Source organism: Osmerus mordax, chromosome 5 (assembly GCF_038355195.1).
Source record: "Osmerus mordax isolate fOsmMor3 chromosome 5, fOsmMor3.pri, whole genome shotgun sequence".
Taxonomy (NCBI): Eukaryota; Metazoa; Chordata; class Actinopteri; order Osmeriformes; family Osmeridae; genus Osmerus; species Osmerus mordax.
In genome coordinates, this window is record NC_090054.1 from 846,877 (window position 1) to 867,519 (window position 20,643).

The following is a 20,643-nucleotide window of genomic DNA, read 5'->3' on the forward strand; positions in this document are numbered from 1 at the left end:
CTTGCCTAGGGTGCCAAATGTGCTAGAACCGGTACTGCTAGTGGAGACACCGGATTGTGGGATCACCAGTTTTACAACTCCGTTATGTCTCCATGGGAACAGTATTTTGTGTGTGGTGGTCTTGTCAGACAGCCAGTCTTGCCAGAGGCAGAGCTGTTTTAATCTACTGTCAGTTTTAAATGTACACTGAAATGTAGTCTGACAGCAGGATAACTCTGACCCAGTCTGACAGCAGGATAACTCTGACCCCGTCTGACAGCAGGATAACTCTGACCCTGTCTCACAGCAGGATAACTCTGACCCTGTCTGACAGCAGGATAACTCTGACCCCGTCTGACAGCAGGATAACTCTGACCCCGTCTGACAGCAGGATAACTCTGACCCTGTCTCACAGCAGGATAACTCTGACCCTGTCTGACAGCAGGATAACTCTGACCCCGTCTGACAGCAGGATAACTCTGACCCCGTCTGACAGCAGGATAACTCTGACCCCGTCTGACAGCAGGATAACTCTGACACTGTCTCACAGCAGGATAACTCTGACCCTGTCTGACAGCAGGATAACTCTGACCCCGTCTGACAGCAGGATAACTCTGACCCTGTCTCACAGCAGGTTAACTCTGACCCAGTCTGACAGCAGGATAACTGACCCTGTCTCACAGCAGGATATCTCTGACCCTGTCTGACAGCAGGATAACTCTGACCCCGTCTGACAGCAGGATAACTCTGACCCTGTCTCACAGCAGGTTAACTCTGACCCAGTCTGACAGCAGGATAACTCAGACCCTGTCTCACAGCAGGATAACTCTGACCCTGTCTCAGCAGGTTAACTCTGACCCAGTCTGACAGCACGTGAACTCTGACCCAGTCTGACAGCACGTGAACTATGACCCAGTCTGAGCAGGTTAACTCTGACCCAGTCTCACAGCAGGATAACCCTGACCCAGTCTCACAGCAGGATAACTCTGACCCCGTCTGACAGCAGGACAACTCGGACCCCGTCTGAAAGCAGGATAACACTGACCCTGCTCAATATGTGTGATTGGTTGATTGTCTCTCAAATAATGACAAATCTGTGTGTGTGTGTGTGTGTGTACATTTAGTCTTTTTTTGTTGTAATTTTGTACAAATTAGAATGGGTTTAGTTTCCCACGCTCAACTAAAGAACCGTTTCAAAAATAAGCTCTCGGTGTAATGGCCCGAATTGCCTAATTGGAGTACTATAAATTCACACGGGAGGGCTGCATTAGTCTAGCGCTACAGCGCGCACTGGTTAAATCACGTTATTGCAGGCACTTAAAATAGGTCCTATGAGATCAAGATTTGTCGACAACAGAAATATTTGTCGACAATTTTTTATTGTCGACGATGTCGACATTATCGAACCCCCCTGACGGTACTTCTGTCTATAGTTCCAGGAATAGTGTGTGTGTGCGACACCAATTTTATCACAGGTACAATGCACTATATTGAGCAAGGCTGTTTAAACTGTTGATGGAACATTATCAAACTCCTGACAACACCGCTGGCTATGTTTTAATGTAGGTATAGTGTTCTTTTACGCTTATATCTAAAGCAGCATACAGGGTTTTTTTGAACCTGCAGCTACTGAGTTTCCTTACGGTATATTATAAGCAGCTGATTTGACGAGGTTCACACCCACACTATCCACGAGACTGCGTCCGCAGCAACTAAAACACGTAAGGTTTAACTGGTGGTTGACATGTGTTCCATAAAATGATACAACTGTGCACTTCTGATCCTTGGATTTTCTGCTGCACTTTTTATATGTGGAACGGGGGTGTAACAGACGTGGCCACTGGCCACGCTCCGTCAGAAGGCGTCCCTGCCCGGGCTCGAACGCGCCACCTCTGACTGCCTAGCGCAACCACTACCGGCTACGCCAAAGAAAAGCTATCTATTCGTTGACGCGGGTGACCTCTTACATACCTGACGAGTGAGTTTCACCGATTCACACCGGTTACATATGCACCATGTCCTTTCGGATAAAAGCGTCTGCTGAGTAAAACGTAACTATTTGGAGACACTTTGCCACCATGCTACCAATACTCCGTCTACAAGCCCCAGCGCCCAACCATCGGAGTCAGACAACCTCTTATATCGGATATATTTGAAAGAAAAGATACGTTTCCCAGAAGGTAGACTCAAGGCAATGAAAACAGTGTTGATTTGATAAACGTGTACGTCGCTACATCTCGTTACAACACAGAAACAAACTTTGTAAGCTGCCTTCTGGTTTTCATCACTTCACCTCCTTAGGGATTTTTAGTTGCAAACACGAACTCCCTCCGGCAGCTGCTCTGTCATGCGCTGAGAGGAGGGAGGGGATCTGTGCATCCTCTGTACACTGCATGTCGCACCGCTAGCCGTCCCGTTACTACATCGGGAAGGCGGAATAACACCGAAGCTTTCACGCTCTGCCATTTTGAGTGAAACCGGCCGACTTAAAGGGATTTAAACTTCGACAAAAAGGAACTCACAATGACCTGACTTGTAAATGTAAGTAGGCTACTGTTGTTTTTGTGTGGTTTTGTGTGCCAACGAAGCGTAAACTTTAACGGGATGGTGTTCCGTCTGTCCCACACAAAGCAAGTTGTAGCTATTAGTTAGCAAATACATTTAGTTCTCATATGCTGGTCCGAGAATTGACATTAGACCAATCCACGTCATGTTTCATGGCCGTTTTTAAAAATGTTCTCTTAAGTATATAACTCAGCGTTGGTATTTAGTAATAAATATTGTCGATTTCACATTATTGAATGTTGTTTGGTCTTGGAGAATGAATGCCGTGTGCTGCACTGTTCTAGTTCATTCTGCCATTTGTGCACAACGAAAGCAGCAAATGACTATCTTTAGTGGAGAGACTTAATTGTTGAGGTTTTTCTTCTGAAAGAGTCAGCGATCACGGTTGAATAGTTTGAGAGCTGGCTGAAAACACCGCATCTAAACTGTTTTTTGTTGTTGCTGTGCGTGACTCTAGAAAATACCTCCTTAACTTAAAAAGAGGCCCACATTCAAATTCGTGGGCATTTATATGTAGGCTACTTTTCTCTGTTTATTCTCACCCTGAAACATGTCAGCCTGCAACTTAACTGACAGATGAAGTAGACAGCGGATAGAACAATAGGCAGGTTAAAAGCAAAATACTACATTCAGTGTAGATAAAGAGAACATTTGACGTATTGTGTATAATGTGTTGTTTTTTTAGTTTATAGTGAGGCATATTTCATATTTGTATAATATTAGGGGAGAGTGGGGTAAGTTGTGCCAGTTTTTACTTAAAGTGACTTTAAAGCGAGGCCATGACAGTAATGCTTCCAACTAAAATATGTACATATATTTCAGGATGTGGTGCATCCCTGGGAACAATCACTTTGTATCTGAAATATAGTATTTAAGAAATATAGCTTTCTGAAAAAAGTGATCTTGCGTGCACAACTTGTCCCCGGTAAGTTGTGCCTTTAGAGAGAATACATTGGGGTAAATTGTGCCATTGATTATTGAAGTAAAACTGTATATTTTCATCTCAGAAACTGTGATGCTATATAAAAGCTAGATAGATTCAATACAAAATCACTAATTTAAGGTTTATTTAAAGTTATTTTACAACATCAAAGGCCGATTTTCTACAAGCCAATTGCGTCACATGAGCACATCACAGACATCCCAACCTGCAGAGACTCATATTTCCGGGAGACTTGGGATGTCTGACATCAAAGGTCAATTTTCTTAAACAAGGCCTAGGGCTTCATGAACACATGAGAACAAAGTTGAGTTCAAATGAAAAAAAAAAAAGCAATTCTATGCAAAGGTAATTTACATGAACACATGTTCAGAACAAAATGAAATTCAAATGAAGACCAAATTGACTGCAATTCTCTTCACAGATCTGGCACAATTTACCCCAGGCCCTTTGGCACAATTTACCCCAATCCCACGTTTTTGGAAAAATGCATCATCCAGCAGTTTTGAGCTAAAATCATGCTAGCTGTATAGACTCATTGTGTAGCTTACCAAAGCACTAAAACATATGTGAAATGTTTTCAAACTTGTCTATAACTGTTCAGACACAACAATCAAAAACCTTGATCATAGAAATTTTAATTTGGAAGGCAAAAAACAGTTTTTTGAACTTAAATGTGTTTACCTCTCATGCAATGAGGCTCTCTTCTTTACAGGATGAGTAAAATGACTGACTCTTCAAAAATGTGTGGTCCCATGACCATTTTCTTCTATGGTTCCCTAGAAACAGGGGGTGGCACAACTTCCCCGCTGGCACACCTTACCCCACTCTCCCCTATGTATAAACCAGAGATTATCTGTAATGGCTATGGTCTCAGAATGACTTCTCCGATGAAGTAAACTACACTAATTAATGCAAAGTAGCTTCCCCGTGATGCAGTCACTGATTAAGATCAATATGTCAGTGAAACACATAAATACAAATTACTTAAACTATACATGTACAGCTGTGGAAAAAATAGAGACCACTGCACCGTTTTCTTTCATTTAAAAAAAGTTGAGAAGGACAATTTTGAGTGAGGAACAGAAGGGTAAAATGTACAAATGCCACTGCAAATTTTAACCTTCTGTTCCTTACTCAAAACTTTCCTTTGCAACCCTTTAAAATGAAAGGAAAAAGGTGCAGTGGTCTTTACATTTTTCCAGAGCTGTACATGTATAGTTCAAGTAATCTGTGTTTGTGTGTTAGCCCTATGGTGCCTATTAGTGCCTGTGATAACATTGGTGGAACACACACACAGATTCCTGGAATTATAGAGAAGGCACAGTGCCTGCGATGATGTCGGTGACACCCACAGATGTCTGGAATTATAGATAGATCAGTGCCCGTGATGCAGCTGGTGATGACAGTCTTCTCAGTGGTTTTGGTACCTATATTTCTCAGATCACAATTGAAATTCTCTTGAAGTCAGGTGGCTGAGCGGTTAGGGAAGCGGGCTAGTAATCAGAAGGTTGCCAGTTCGATTCCGGGCCGTGCCAAATGACGTTGTGTCCTTGGGCAAGGCACTTCACCCTACTTGCCTCGGGGGTATGTCCCTGTACTTACTGTAAGTCGCTCTGGATAAGAGCGTCTGCTAAATGACTAAATGTAAATGTAACCTTCACATCATCTATTCTAGTCAAATTGCCAATGCTGTGGTAGCCTATTCATGCAAATGCAAATGCTGATGTATTTGTCTGAATATATTGAATTGAATTTATGTTTCCTTAGTTATAAATTGATGTTGTGTTGATCCAAATTTACTATATTGGTTCTCTGTTAAATTGTCTTACCACCACAAACATCTAAGCATTTAGTTCATAACAGAAGTCATTACATGCACAATGGTTGAGCCAGTTGTCATAATTGTAGGCCTAATTCACCATGCAGAGCTTGCATGTACATTTGAACAGGCAGTTTTGACACCAGAAACAATGTTAAAATTCAAAATTCACAGATTTATTTTGAAAGTGTATCCACTTGATATTGTTGTTCTGTTCACTAGCCAGCCCCTTTGAAAGCAGCTGATTATCGGTTGTAAAAGTGAATTAGATTCTTAATAACGAAACCGAATTTCCCTATTTCCCTTTCTACAAACTCCTGTGCGTTAAACTCTTAGTTTAAATTAATTAGTTAATCGCATTAGTTCATTAACAAAACAAAATTCCCTGAAGTTACCATACAGCCTCAGATACAGCCTCAGATACAGCCTCCTAGTGCTGCGCATGGGGCAAGGGATGACCAGAGGACCGGAATGTAGGGGCTGGGATGATGCACGGGAAAGACGGAATTTGCTTTTAAAATGTCAAAATGCTGATTCGAACAACTTCAATCACGGCACAGCACTCCGTTGGATTATAAAGAGGACATCTGCGACATTCTTTGCAGAGTGCCCGGTGCTTCTGTAGGCGTAAAATGTACACCCAGGTGCAGCACATAAAGGGCTTAAGTCTAACTGGTTCACTAGTCGTAACTTTAAGTTAGTCTTAACTTTCAGTTCTACGTCGGACGTAGCGTTACACCCAGGCGTACGCCCAGCTGGTGCACTCGGCTCCAGATAATCCTTAGAAACTGAGGTGCACATGCCCACAAACACATTCCTGGAATTAAGATAGATACAACTATACTACTGAATTAAACTAACAAACTAAATTATACAAATTAACAACAACAAATAAACATAATTAATTGCAATTGATTTGTCCCTGATCAAATGTTGATGATCTTGGTCAGGAGGCCCCAGGGTTGAGCATCAGAACAAAAGCAGATCCGTATCGCACTGGGGTGTTCACAGGAACAGCGTGTTTACATCTGAGGAGGAGTGAAGCTGGAGCCAGACCCTTCCCAGCATGCCCTGCTCTGCTCCCACATCAGGGGACTGAGGTTCACGTGTCAGCACCTCCCTGATCCACAGTAACCAGCGGTATTGCTATGTCCACATTCAGCGGCAGGGTTGGGCCAGCTCAGGGAGGAGGTCAGGAGAGCAGGCCTCACAGACAGATTAGATGTATATGATGCCACTAAAGAGAGAAAGGCTGTAAATTACCTGTAAAATAACAAACCTAGGAAACGGCAGAGGAGATGTATAGGAATACTCAGAGCAGGATGATGGTGGAATCCATATCAAATATTAATTTAATTACCTTTATTGATCCTGAAAGAAATAAAAAAATCACTTTATTGACCCTGATGGATATCCAAAATGAACTGTATTGATCCTGAAGGTACTTCAAGAATGTATGTAGCTGACAGAAACAGAAATTGAGATAAAATAGGTTTAATAAACAGTATGAGGTCTAAGTGAGCTGTTTAACCAGCTGGCAGGGGGAGACAAGCCTCTCTGCTCTCCTATCCAAGCATTTGACTGACTGTCTGTCAGTAACTGTGTCTTTGTGCGGTGTTTAGAACTGAATATGGTGCTCCATGTAATTATTTTCAATTGGATTTGACTCTTATTCTGTCTTGTTGTCCTATGGTCAGTTATGGGATCCTCGCCCATGCTATTGGTCAGCTATGGTAACCTATCGTCTACTTTACAAGATTATCATTTGGATCATGGGAGTTGGAAAACAAAAATATCTTCTCCAAACATGTGAGGGTGATTAATTCTATCCACTTCTGCCTTTGTTGTCTTCTAAATATGTCTGCCTGTTCCATCATAAATAAGATGACATGGTTGACATTTGTTTAAGGTTGGTTATATTTTATTCATTTAGCATATTATTTGTTCTAAAGCGACAGTGCACATAGAAAGTACAGCAGACGATCAGGGATCAGAAATGCAGAGTTCTACCGTTTCAGACTCAAGGAACAGTCTGTGTTTACCAGGTACAGTGTAGTGTTCACCAGGTACAGTGTAAAGTGTTTACCAGGTACAGTGTAAAGTGTTTACCAGGTACAGTGTAAAGTGTTCACCAGGTAAAGTGTAAAGTGTTCACCAGGTACAGTGTAAAGTGTTTACCAGGTACAGTGTAAAGTGTTCACCAGGTACAGTGTAAAGTGTTTACCAGGTACAGTGTAAAGTGTTCACCAGGTACAGTGTAAAGTGTTTACCAGGTACAGTGTAAAGTGTTCTCCAGGTACAGTGTAAAGTGTTTACCAGGTACAGTGTAAAGTGTTCACCAGGTACAGTGTAAAGTGTTCACCAGGTACAGTGTAAAGTGTTTACCAGGTACAGTGTAAAGTGTTCACCAGGTACAGTGTAAAGTGTTCACCAGGTACAGTGTAAAGTAACTTCAACTCTGCTCATCCGTCAGCTGAGCAGGAAGGAGGTATTCTGATGTGTCGCTTCACAGAGAAGCCATGTTGTTTGTGTGAGCAGTGAAGAGGCCAAGTTTTTTTGTGTGTGTGTGAGCAATGGAGACTCCATGTGTATGTGTGTGTGAGAGAGCAATAAAGACTGTGCATGTGTGAGAGAGAGAGTGCAATGAAGACTGTGTGTGTGTGTGTGTGTGAGAGAGAGAGCAAGCAATGGAGACTATATTGGTTGTGTGTGTGTGTGTGTGAGAGAGCAAAGAAGACTCCATGTTTGTTGTGTGTGTGTGTGTGAGCAGCTTGGTATTTCCTGTGTGAATGCTGCAGTCTCAGTGGACTGTGTGGAATGTCTGCTCTGGTCTTGGTGGAGGCAACTTCTCATTCTCTAGCTTATCATTGTCAAGATGACACTGTCATTGTATGTAATTGACTTTGACATTTCTCAACTCTGCCTTGTTCTTCCTCGGGTGGAGGCTGAGGTAGAGGCTAACAGAGGCTGGAGTGGAAGCTGGGGTAGAGGCTGGAGTGGAGGCAGGGGTAGAGGCTAACAGAGGCTGGAGTGGAGGCTGACAGGGGATTTTCCTTCTCTAGGGTAGCCTGGGTTGGGTGAGTAGCTGCAGGCGTCTGGGAGGATCTAGGGTAACCCTAACCTAACACAAACCTAACCCTAACCAGCCAGTCAGACCTCCAGCCAGTCAGACCTCCAGCCAGTCAGGCCTCCAGCCAGTCAGGCATCCAGCCAGTCTCGCATCCAGCCGGTCAGGCATCCAGCCGGCCAGGCATCCAGCCGACCAGGCATCCAGCCCGTCAGGTATCCAGCCAGTCAGGCATCCAGCCGGTCAGGCATCCAGCCGGTCAGGCATCCAGCCGGTCAGGCATCCAGCCGGTCAGGCATCCAGCCGGTCAGGCATCCAGCCAGTCAGGCATCCAGCCAGTCAGGCATCCAGCCAGTCAGGCATCCAGCCAGTCAGGCATCCAGCCAGTCACACATCCAGCCAGTCAGGCATCCAGCCAGTCACACCTCAGCAACAGAATTGAGTAGCAGAGTAGAGTGGAAAAGGTGCGTCTCAGAACCTCTCATTAGAGGCTAGCCTCTTTCAGCCTCTGTCCTCTCTGAGAATAGCTGGCTCAGCTGTGTGCATCTCTCTAATAATGCCAGGAATCTATGTGTGTGTGTGTGTCTGTCTGTCGATCTGCCTGTGTATCTTGTGTAAATGGGATTGTAGAACTGGGCACACTGGAAAGTTCATTTTTCGCACGTGCCCATTTTAAAATCCAATGGAGTGCAGTTCCAAGATTGACGTTGTTTGGTTAATTTTCACATTTCCATAAACTGATCTCTTCGATCTACTCTCAGCCATCTTGAGATGACTGAGCTGCACAGTTTGTCAGTGCAGTTTATGTCACTGAGTTGCTTGTATTTTTATTTACGTTCCGTTGCATGGTTTAAGTTTAAATTACGTTTTTGTGGCAAAAAAAGTGCTTAATGTCAAGGAAGGGTACTCAGTGCTAGCCTACGTCACAACGTCGGCACACGTTAGTAAGGACGCATTAGATACGACGTGCATAGAGACTGTTGAACAGCATGTATGGTATCGTGCCGTGGTGTACTAGCAGCATTATTTACATGTATTAATTTAGCAGACGCTTTTATCCAAAGCGACTTCCAAGAGAGAGCTTTACAAAGTGCATAGGTCACTGACAATAACAACAAGATAGCCCCAAAAACATTGCAGGTAGCCAAAACATGAAGCATATTGTGAACAACCAAAATAAGTGCCAAAGGGAAGAACCATAAGAGCATTATACATTTAAGCATTTTAAGACTTGCATGTACAGTAAGTAATGTCACATTAAAGAATGTATTTAAACTCAAACTTGTGTGGTGCGTCGTTGTCTTCAATGCCACAGCCTAAACTTTATGTCAAAAGAAAGTTTGTAATTTCCGTCGCATTCAAACAATCCCCTCAATGTAGTTTGGCTGGCAACAGCAGCTAGGCTACAGTAGCTTGCTCGTAGCACAATTCAGCTTCTCCAGGCAGGGCTCTAGACTGAGACCAAAAAGTCGCTTTTGGCTTTGTAACCGACAATGATCGCTTCCAGCAAAACTTTTTTGAATCAGCCATTCCCCCTAAATAAATATCAAGCTTATTTACGTGTTTGGGGGCATATTTTCATTCAGCAGATGGTACTAGCACTGTTTGAATCGCGATTCCATCTCAAAAATACTGCCGGTGAAAACGTGGTTAGAATAGCTTGTTTCAAACAGTAGCGGAGCCAGAGGGGTGTCCGGGGTGGCACTGGACACCCCTGACATCTGATTGGCCACCCCGGGTGCCACCCCAAAATCTAATTCGCTACTGGAAATTTGATGCTGATTGACATCTTATTTGACCTTCTTTGCGGTGCATTATTCAAATCGAAGAGAGACGTTTGTTGCGAGATACAGAAGAATAAGAAGAACAGACAGCAGAATATAGAATATTTCCACAGCTCCACAAGCTCTTTTCGCGATTGAAAAAGGCATAATATTTGAAGTAAGTTTTAAGGTTTGCATTGGGTTTAGGTTTCCTGAAAATATTTTAAGAATAGCAGTAGCTGTGTAAGTTGTCCAATAACAAACTGAGAAAGTCAGTAGGCTACACTATCAGGGCTTGGAAATACAGTGACTTCCTAAAGTAGGCAAATGGCTAGTAGAACATAACATTTCATAATAATTTCAGTTAATCAAACAGCTGCAAGACCCAGTGAAATGTTATAGACTAGTAGCTCTAGCAAAATAACGCTAGCATCGCTAACAACATTACTAATTCAACTTTGGTAGTGTAACCGAGGTCTTTGTAAGTTTGTTTTAGATCTAATTGTATATGATCGTGTGGACAATAAGACACGGACGCGGTCTCTTTTCATAACTTGTATTTTACCACTGCTCTTCTTGACATCGCTATTCGAACAGCCCTCACTGGTTTCACAAATGCGTTCAGCATCAAGCCTACGGCAACTCCCGAGGGACAAAACACCCTTGTCTGTTGTCACATAGAAAGGCTATCCTCAGGATTTGCAAGTTAGCTAAACTTATACTATATCTAAAATAATTTTGTAGACATAATAATGGATTCTGCCACTAATTGAGTGACTTGGCTTTATTTCTGGACACACTATCCACAACCGAAGTGTGTTACACAATGCTGTAGATCGCCTATACTCGTGCATTGCTCTTGGTACCCAGAATGCCCTGCGGCAAGCTGAAAACCTTTTAAGTTAAGTAAGTAAGTAAGACTTTATTTATATAGCACATTTCATACAAGAATTGTAGCTCAAGGTGCTTTCAATAAAAACGATAATATAAGTGGTAAAAGTAATAATTAAAATAGCAAATTATAAAAATAATAATATAACTGATAAAAGTAGTAAAACCCTTCTGAGATAAAATTACTTAAATGCTTCGGTAAAAAGGTAGGTTTTAAGCTGTCTTTTAAAAATATCTAGCGTATTTGCTTCCCTAATATTTATGGGTAATTTGTTCCATAGTTTTGTGGCGTAATTGACAAAGGCCGAATCACCAATCTTCTTATGACTGCTTCTGGTGACCTCTAATAGGCCTGCATTTGATGATCGCAGTGTTCTAGCTGGTGTGTAGTTTATAAGGGAGTTAGCAATGTAGCTAGGTCCTTGTCCGTGTAGAGCTTTGTATGTGAGGAAAAGGACTTTAGGGCATTAGCTTAGTTAAATAAGCATTGTTTGGAGTTCTATAGTTGTGTTCATTTTGTTTTGAAATGTGCAATGCTATGGTCTTTAGATCATTTGAGTGTTCACCCTGATTGGGAATGTTGTCTAGTTAGATGCCAAGTAATCAATCATGAGTAGGGGTCCGCTCAACGTTAACCGGCGCAATTGTAACGTTGTTTGCTTTCAAAGTGCGTTTTATATTCCAGTGCGGTTTATACTCCGATTTACAAACACAAAGTGCTCATTCTGGGGGGGTGCGCCTTATACACGAACACGATGCGGCTTATTTTCCGAAAAATACGGTAATCAAAAAGACGAGAGATCGGTTCCCAATTTAGCCTAACATTGTGTTTACATCTGTGTTAGCTAGTAGGTATAATAAATAATACCTGCACTGTGTACTAGCTTGTACACTGACATTCTAAAATTATACATCCAAAGCAGGGATGTAGTGGGGGCTAAACGCACGTAAATGCCGTTTACTCACCTCCCGAAATTGGGAGATAGCGTTTATCCACCTCTAAATTGTGGAAATGGCGTTTATCCACCACTAAATAGCGTTTATGTGCGTTTACGAACATCTAAGTTCCCTGCGCCTCGTATTCTGCCGTTGGAATAATCCGAAATAAATTTGGTCTCATTTTAAAACGGCAAAAACTAAATTTCATATTGTTGAACATATAAACGCTGTAGTCTGAATCATTTCAACTGCGCTGTATATGGTCTGTGACCCTCCAATCAATGCGTTGCGGCTGCGGCGGCAAATCCAATCAGGATCCACGAAGTAGCCTACTATCTAAACACATACACGTTGTGGATTAGTCTACCTGTTCGGAATGGATATATTAGCCATGGATATCAGGAGATTTTTGAAGAGACCATTGAGTGCTCCCACTCCCACAGATGCCCGCAAAAGGCCTCAAGTATAGAGTAAGATCAATTCACGTTTGTAAACGTTGTTTTGGTTCGCACAACATCGCATTAAGACAGGGACAAACGCTAGCGGCTAGCCTAATAACGTGTTTTCAAATACGATGATGCAGGTACAAGTCAACCTTACTGGTTCCATCTAAATAGGCCTAATGAAACGTAAAATAAATAAAGAATACAATTCATAGTTTACCCACCTAATTTTACCACTACACCACTGATCCAAAGGGTTTCTTATCACACAGATTTAATGTGGTCTTGTTTTGGCCAATTCCCAAACTTTTCTTTGCTATTAGTTAAGGGGATTTGCAAGTTAGCTAAACTTATACTATATCTAAAATAGATGGGTCCATTTAATAAACAAGCTGAACCCCCTTTGAAACCAGTGGCGGAACTAGAGTTTTATACATGGGGTGGCCAAGGCTACTTCAGGGGGTCCAGAGTCTTGGGTCACTGTTTTCATTCATATATACAGTGTAATCTGGGTCTAACATAACAGATATGAACATAAATATTATACTGTAAATTTGTAATGTTTTTGGGCACCAAGTTATTTATATTTTTCAAGTCCATTTCTGCTTGATTTCTGCTACCTGTCAAGTCAAATTGCATTTTTTTGGGTGTGTAAATTCACTTTGTTTTGTAAATAAACTATGCACTGTGTTATTTCTGTAACACAGAAATGCTATTATAAGTCCCTGGTGCTTGAGCTTTTTTTCCCAAAAATATTTTGGATGTTCCAGCACTTATAGACCCAGATTACACTGTATATATTAATGAAAACAGTGACCCAAGAATCTGGACCCCCTGAAGTAGCCTTGGCCACCCCATGTATAAAACTCTAGTTCCGCCACTGGTTTCAAAGGGGGTTCAGCTTGTTTAATAAATGGACCCATCTGCAACCGACGCAAGCAAGCACACCCTACAATTTCCCCAGAAATGGTATCCTCTCTAGTTAATGGATGCACTTCGGAAAATGCCGCCCACCTCTTCATCCATTCAGCAACGAAGTGTAGTACCAACCCTTTCCGTTTTGAGTTAATGTAATGTGTTTTTGAGTTAATGTAATGTCATTTCCCATTTGGGGGAGCGTGTCTTTGTATTGGGGGGAGGTGAGAAAGTCATCCTATTTGGGGGGAGTGTTTTCATTTTGGGGATGCAGTCATGTTAGTGGTTGTGATTTGCACTTCAGGGCCACCGTACTGAAGTGCAAATCACAACAGCAAATCATAAAACACAACGGCATCATAAAACACAACGGCAAATAGGAAAACACAACGGCAAATAGGAAAACATTTCAACAAATCATAAAGCACAATAGGTGCGTTCGACTTCATGCAGCGCCGGCGTCGCCTGCAGCCCGGCTGACTTGAAGCAGCCAATGGTATTCTCAACTTCAAGGCCGGCTGTCGGCGCCACCGGTGCTGCATGAAGTCGAACACACCTAACGACATTAACTTCTACCGGAAAAGGTAGGGTCTATCTAGCAGAGGACAGACCCTCCTGATTGGACAGACGGACTGTCTGTCTTTTAACAGGAAGGAGAGGTGAAAAACACGGAAAAGCGCCTATTTTGAAAACATGAGTACTCCTAAAGATACTTTCGCTATTTTGAAGAGTTATTTTGATGCAGGGCATACATACGACATGATAGTTGATATGTTGTCAACCAATCACAACATCAGGATGAGTATACGCATTTTGAAGTCAAGTTTGAGAGAAGCAGGGTTGTACAGAAGGAAAAACTTACCACAACGTACATTTATGTGTTTAATGATGTCAAAACTGCTTGCACATTACAAATGTGCTGCCACATTATAATCACCAGCTGCTTCACGGACATGGGCACTCTTCCTTCCACTTTAGCCTCATTGGTCGTTTTCTTGAGGCATGGTTATAGCGATCCTAAATACAGGCATACGACAGGGACAATGTTCGTAGGAATTTAGTCTCCCCGGTCATTTGTCATGTCTTATTTATGCAAAGGCAATACAGAAAATACAAGACTATTTTACAGCACTGCATAGCACAAATGAAAAAATACAAACGTTAATGTTAACATAGAAAACACCCCAGCAGAGCTGTACATGCAAGCGCTGTTTGGTGAATTATGCCTACAATTATGACAATTGACTCAACCATTGTGAATGTAATGACTTCTGTTATTAACTAAATGTTTATATGTTTGTGGTGGTAAGACAATTTAACAGAGAACCAATATAGTAAATTTTGATCAACATGATATAGGCAATTTATAACATAGGAAACAGCAGACAAACGAAGGCTGCATAGTCATTTGCATGAATGTACTAGAGCATTGGCAATTTGTTTAAAATAATGATAAATTGCTTTTCTGATATGCATAAGTGACCAGAACAGATGATGTTGAACAAGTACTTCAGAGATGACAATTTAAATTGTGATCTGAGAAATATAGGTACCAAAGCCTTTGAGGAGAATTGTTATCACCAGCTGCATCACGGGCACTGCACTATCAATCTATAATTTCAGAAATCTCTGTGTGTCACTGACATAATCGCAGGCAATGTGAGGGCTGGGACTAGGGTCAAGGCTGTGGCTGAGTTTGGGGATAGGGAACTGGAGTTAGGGCTACCTGACTGACTTGCAGAGGAATTTGTGGCTAGTTGGCTAGTCAGACGATTACAGCATGGCAGCTAATCATCAGGTGGGTGTAGCACTGGATTACATCACAGCCTAGGGCTACGTTTCCACAGCTCGGCAACAAGCAACCCATAATACAGCCTGCATTTATTAACAGTTCCCTGATGTCTTCTCTCATTATCCTGAGCCACAAATTAGCGGGATATTTAGCCAAATATTGATCCATGGGAAACAGTATAGAAATGAGGTTCCCACAAACGTTGCAAATTTGCACATTTATATTTCACGGATGACTGGACCCATGAATGTAGAATTATGCGCTAGAATCCTCTTCCTCTTGCACACAATAATGGAAAAGTGTTCCACATTTCACCAGCTGTCCTGAATATTCCAGAGCTTCCTGCAGCAGCAGCTGTTCTCAGCCCGGTCGGTTCACACGGACGTGTGCAGGAAAGAGCTGGTTATCTGCTGCTGGACTCATCCCTAGTAGAAGCCAAGAGGATTCCCTGTAACATCCGGGTACACACAAACAATAGTGTTGCCATCTCTCATCTCACCTACTGGAATACTGGAGTTCTTTAGACTGCTTTGTGGTGAGTTATGGTTAATGAAAAGCCTTAAAAGAAATGACATTCAAACCATCCCCTTACTCTACCCATTCACAAACAAGGTGTTGCAAATGATACACGTCATGTTTGGGAACATGGCTCTGCATACCGCGTAATGAGAGGTCATTAACCCTTCTGGCTCTATTCCTCTCTACCAATCAGAGCAGCTCTACTCATCTCTACCAATCACACACACACCTGTTGTCCTCTACCAATCATAACAGTTGCTGCCATAACCTCTCCAAGCTGCAGTCAGTACAGTCTATGGCCCAATCCCAATGTCCACCCTCACAGACTTTGAGGTGCATTGTCGTTAAGTCTGTGAGGGCTTAGGGCTGTCCCACTGCAATCAGAATCAGAATACAGTTTAATCTCCAAGTAGTTTACACAACAAGGAATTTACTTGATGGCACCACTGTAGTAGTATATGCCAGGAAACAGCAGACAAATAAAGGCTACATAATCATTTGCATGGATGTAGGCTACCACAGCATTGGCGATTTGACAAGAATACATGTGGAGGTTGAACCAGTACTTCAGAGATGACTGCATCATGGGCACTATGCACTAGTAAGACAAGAAAGAAGAAGAATAGTAAACAAACAAGCCTGAAAGGAGCAAACAACCCTGACCTAAACATGGTTAGAAATAAAAGTTATAACACGTACATTTAAATACAAAGCTCACTGATGGTTAATTTAGCCAGGACTGTATGTAGTTTGTACTTTGATGATACATTCCAAGTATGCTTTCATCAGATTTTATCCAGCAACATTACTATTTTACAGATAATGCCAAGTGCTGTCCCATTCCAATTTTGAGCTCTTATCCAGAGCGACTTACAGTAAGTACAGGGACATTCCCACAGAGGCAAGTAGGGTGAAGTGCCTTGCCCAAGGACACAATGTCATTTTGCATGGCCGGGAATCAAACCAGCAACCTTCTGAGTATTAGCCCGATTCCCTCACCACTCAGCCATCTGACTCCCACTTATCATGTTACGTCAAGTAAGTCTGTGAGGGGTTCAGGGCTTAGAGTTTAGGGTGGACATTGGGATTGGGCCTCAATTTATCCTCCTCTGGATGAGAGGTAAATAAGGGGTGGGGACAGGAGAGACTCTGAAGAACAGGATCTCTTTTCTCTCCTGCCTGTTCTGGTGTTATTCACAGTGAAAACATTTTAACAGTTTAAACAGATGCCAATTTGTTTTCTCCACAACAAGGAAGAAGAAGGCGGTGAGTGATAAAGAAAAAATAATTGCTGACTCGTCCCTGCTCACCAGACAGCCCTCGGCATGTGTTCAATGAAGAGCTCTAACTGGGTGACATTTGAGGATGACGGGTCACCTCCCCCGTTCCCCCAGAAGCCCTTGCAGTCGCCAGGGTCAAGAAAGGACTCGGTTCCCCGTCCGAACGGTCTGAAGCTGGTCCTCCCGCCCATGGGAGACTCCTCTTGGAGCTTCCCCCCTCTGGAGTCTCCTGCTGGGTTCTGCAGCCTGGAGGGGGGTGCCTGCGTGCCCTGCAACACACCGCTCAGCACACCACTCAGCACGCCGCTCAGTGGACCCGCCTCCACCCTGAGCGGCCCCTGGGAACAGAACGACTTCTTCCGTAGCTTCTCCAGCTCCTCCACGGCCACGGCCCCCTCCCCAGGCCCTGATGTCTCCTCCCCCCCAGCCTTGCCAGAGCCTTCAGAGGGCCTCCGTCCCTTCCCCGTCTTCCAGGGTGAGCCTGGACACTTCAACCCGTTCTGGGGGGGCGCAGGGACCTGCGTTGACTCCGGAAGCTCTTCCTCAGATTCCGAGTCTGGCTCAAGCCTTCCGCGCTTCTTCATCAGGACCAAGGACGGCCAGGAACCCCAGAGAGACTTGCTGCAGAACTCCTACTCCTACATCTGCCATAAGCTGGAGGGCCTACGAGCAGAGGAGGATCACGGAGTGGTGCGAGGAGAGGTCTGCAGGTCCGGGTGCAGAGAGGAAGAGGAGGGCCGCAAGGGTCCGTCTCCCTTCATCCCTCGGGGCCTGTTCCGCAGTCAGAGGCGGGACGGCTGGTCCCTGATGCTGCGGATACCAGAGAAGAAGAACCGCATGTCATCCCGACAGTGGGGCCCCATCTACCTCAGGCTTCTCCCTGGTGGCGTCCTGCAGATGTACTACGAGAAAGGCCTGGAGAAGCCCTTCAAGGAGTTCCAGCTGCTCCCCCACTGCCACCTGTCAAAGTTGAAGCTGGAAAGTTATGGGGAGCCCCGCAAGATCCTCACAGTGAAGGTGGAGCAGGTGTCCTACTCTGAGAAGAAGCGCTACCACCCCAAGCTGGAGCTGAGCCATGAGACCGAGGCCGAGCAGCTGTTGAAGTTCGGCACCACAGACCACGCTGACATGGAGGACCTCCTGGCTGCCATGGAGGAGGAGCTGCTCCGGTTGCCGCCGCCGCTGCAGCGACGCCACCACGAGGAGCAGGAGCTCTCCCTGCACATCACCGACCACGTCTGGCTGCAGCTGGACAAGGACGGGGTGCTGGTGGACCGAGCCGCCTACACTCACGTCCACTGCCTGGCCTTCCTGAACGGAGCGGGCGACTGCTTCCTGGCACTGAACGACCATGGTCTGCTGCGCTGCGACGCCAGCTACGGCCCTGAGGAGGCAGAGGACGCCTGGATGGAGATATCCGAGTGGCACCTGCACCGGTGTGTCAGTGAGCAGGAGTTCCAGAGGACACGGCTGCTGAAGTTCTGTCCTCCGGACGGCTGCAGGGTGGAGCTGCTGCGGTACCGGACCCTGTCCCCGGCCGGAGCCGACATGCCCTTCTCCATCAAGGCGTCGGTCACCGTGCAGGGAGCCTATGTGGAGCTGCAGGCCTTCCTCAACATGGCATCCTCCTGGCCGGCCGACGGGCCTCCGTTTTGCGAGGACGTCCAGGTGCGTGTGCCAGTGCCACCAGAGTGGGTCAAGGTGTCACGAACGGTGGCGCTGCTGAGACAGAAGTCCCTGAAGGCCCGTATGAACCGGAACGCCTGTCTGGGCTCAGTGAGCACCGCAGACTCTCAGACGGTCATTCAGGTGACGGTTGGCACGGTAAAGTACGAGAACGTCTACTCGGCCATCGTCTGGAGGATCGACAGGCTGCCTGTTAAGAACATGGGTAAGACTCCGGCACACTAACTGATGGATATTATGTCTGCATTAATTTGAGTCCTCTGCTCTTCCACTAAGTTATACCCTTCCCCCCCATATATTATCATTTTGTATTACGAGTCTATAGAGTTGGAGGTATGAATACTATATTTTATTATTAAAGTATATATGTATTAATTACATTTATTAGTATTGTATGTGTATTTAGCATTCCAAACAGAGACAAAACAAAGACAACAGATGCTCTGCCACTAAGGTCATATGACCCCCTGTCCAAAACCACACTATGCTGTCCTATATCATTTACAAAACGACATTAATGGATCATATAGAAAGTTCAGCAGGAAATCAAGTGCGTAGGTTGCGGCTCCCTCTAGTGGCACGCTGGGCTAACTGCAGCTGTACCCCTCAGCGGTGGAGCACCCACACTCCCTTTCCTGCCGGCTGGAGCTGGGCTCGGACCAGGACGTGCCCAGAGATTGGTACCCCTACGCCTCCATAGAGTACCAGGCGGCCGGGGCCCTGGCATCCCAGACCAGGGTGCGCTCGCTGGGCATCGAGAGTGACATCCAGCCCCACAAACACCTGATCAGTAGGACTCACTGTCACTGTCAGGTAGAAATTCTCTTAGGAACACTATCAATATCAACTGATAGTAATGACTGATACAGATCAAAATGACATTAAAACAATGTATAATACAGTAGGCGTATATTTACAATTTATATAAACTAGCTAAATGTTCTGAATATGATATAATGTTTGTATGGTTCCAGGTGGAGATTGAGAAGAAGTGGATAGAGATGGAGTCTCAGAAGCCATCAGGCTGCAGGACACAGTGAGCGTCAGGAGGGCCTTACAGAAGGATGGATGTATTTAAAAGGGACAAAGGCCTACAGGAGAGCAATAACAGTTTATAGATGTCATAGTTCATCCTTTTAACACAGCCCAGCATCTGAGGATACTAACAATACGATGTGTCTCCAAGTTGACAGACTTCCCCGTAACTCAGAAAAGCCTCATGAGTTGTGAGCATCACAGGGAAGCAGATTAGTTATTCTGGGAGGCACATGTATCAACAGTGTTTATACCATGCAAAGTGTATTCTACTGCTGAATGGGGGTATTTAGAAAATGTTTGTCAATCAATGTGTGTGTGAGTTGGGGGGCTTCCTGCCCACCCTCCCCCCTTGTCTGCCCACCCTCCCCCGTTGCTACGCCAATGCTAATATGGTGTTGAAGACATTCATTAATAAGCCTAGGCCTGGTATTTTATTAACTTAATCCTACCCCATACCAATGCAATGCACTTTACATTTCTCTCATAATATGATTCATGGTAAATGCTATCTCTTGGAAGTCGCTTTGGATAAAAGCGTCTGCTAAATGCATAAATGTAAATGACAGGAGGGCTCTTGACTTGCATTAGCATTAAAATGGGGGTTTTCATCTTAAAACGAAACGTTAAACATTTTACACGATTCCCTACAAGCAACTGTTGAATAGCTGACCATGGAGGTTTTTTGCACACGTAGCAATATTTTATGAATATATAGATAGATAAATAGCTTTACTAAACTGTAAATTAATTATTTTGCTTTTGGGCTCTTGGGACTGTATGAAATATTTAAGCATCCATGTATGGCTTCAGTAAAAAGAAAAGACCTGAGTAAAACTTTATGTGAGTATATTTTCCTTGTGCGCGTGTTCATTGAAGGGTCGTGCTTGTGACATGGCGGTAAACTCCACCTGTGATTATACCACCTGCTCATGCCCAGTCGTGCCAGCCGACCGCTGCTGACATCTGTAGGGTTCACTCGCTAACAAACTGACCTCCAAACCAAA

At 44.1% G+C, this 20,643-nt stretch overlaps 1 protein-coding gene across 2 annotated transcripts; it reads left to right on the forward strand.

The window, feature by feature from the left end:
* The first annotated feature begins 2,393 nt into the window (after positions 1-2,393).
* LOC136942909 (stonin-1) lies at positions 2,394-20,473 on the forward strand. Of its 2 annotated transcripts, none has more exons than XM_067235959.1 (5): positions 2,394-2,520; positions 15,453-15,651; positions 16,889-18,806; positions 19,212-19,414; positions 19,576-20,473. In XM_067235959.1, the coding sequence occupies exons 3-5, from the start codon at positions 16,961-16,963 to the stop codon at positions 19,639-19,641; spliced, it is 2,115 nt and encodes a 704-aa protein (XP_067092060.1). In that variant the 5' UTR covers positions 2,394-2,520; positions 15,453-15,651; positions 16,889-16,960; the 3' UTR covers positions 19,642-20,473. The 2 variants fall into 2 exon arrangements, with proteins under 2 accessions (XP_067092060.1, XP_067092059.1); XM_067235958.1 differs by having other exon boundaries at positions 2,403-2,520; positions 15,435-15,651.
* Positions 20,474-20,643: the final 170 nt, after the last annotated feature.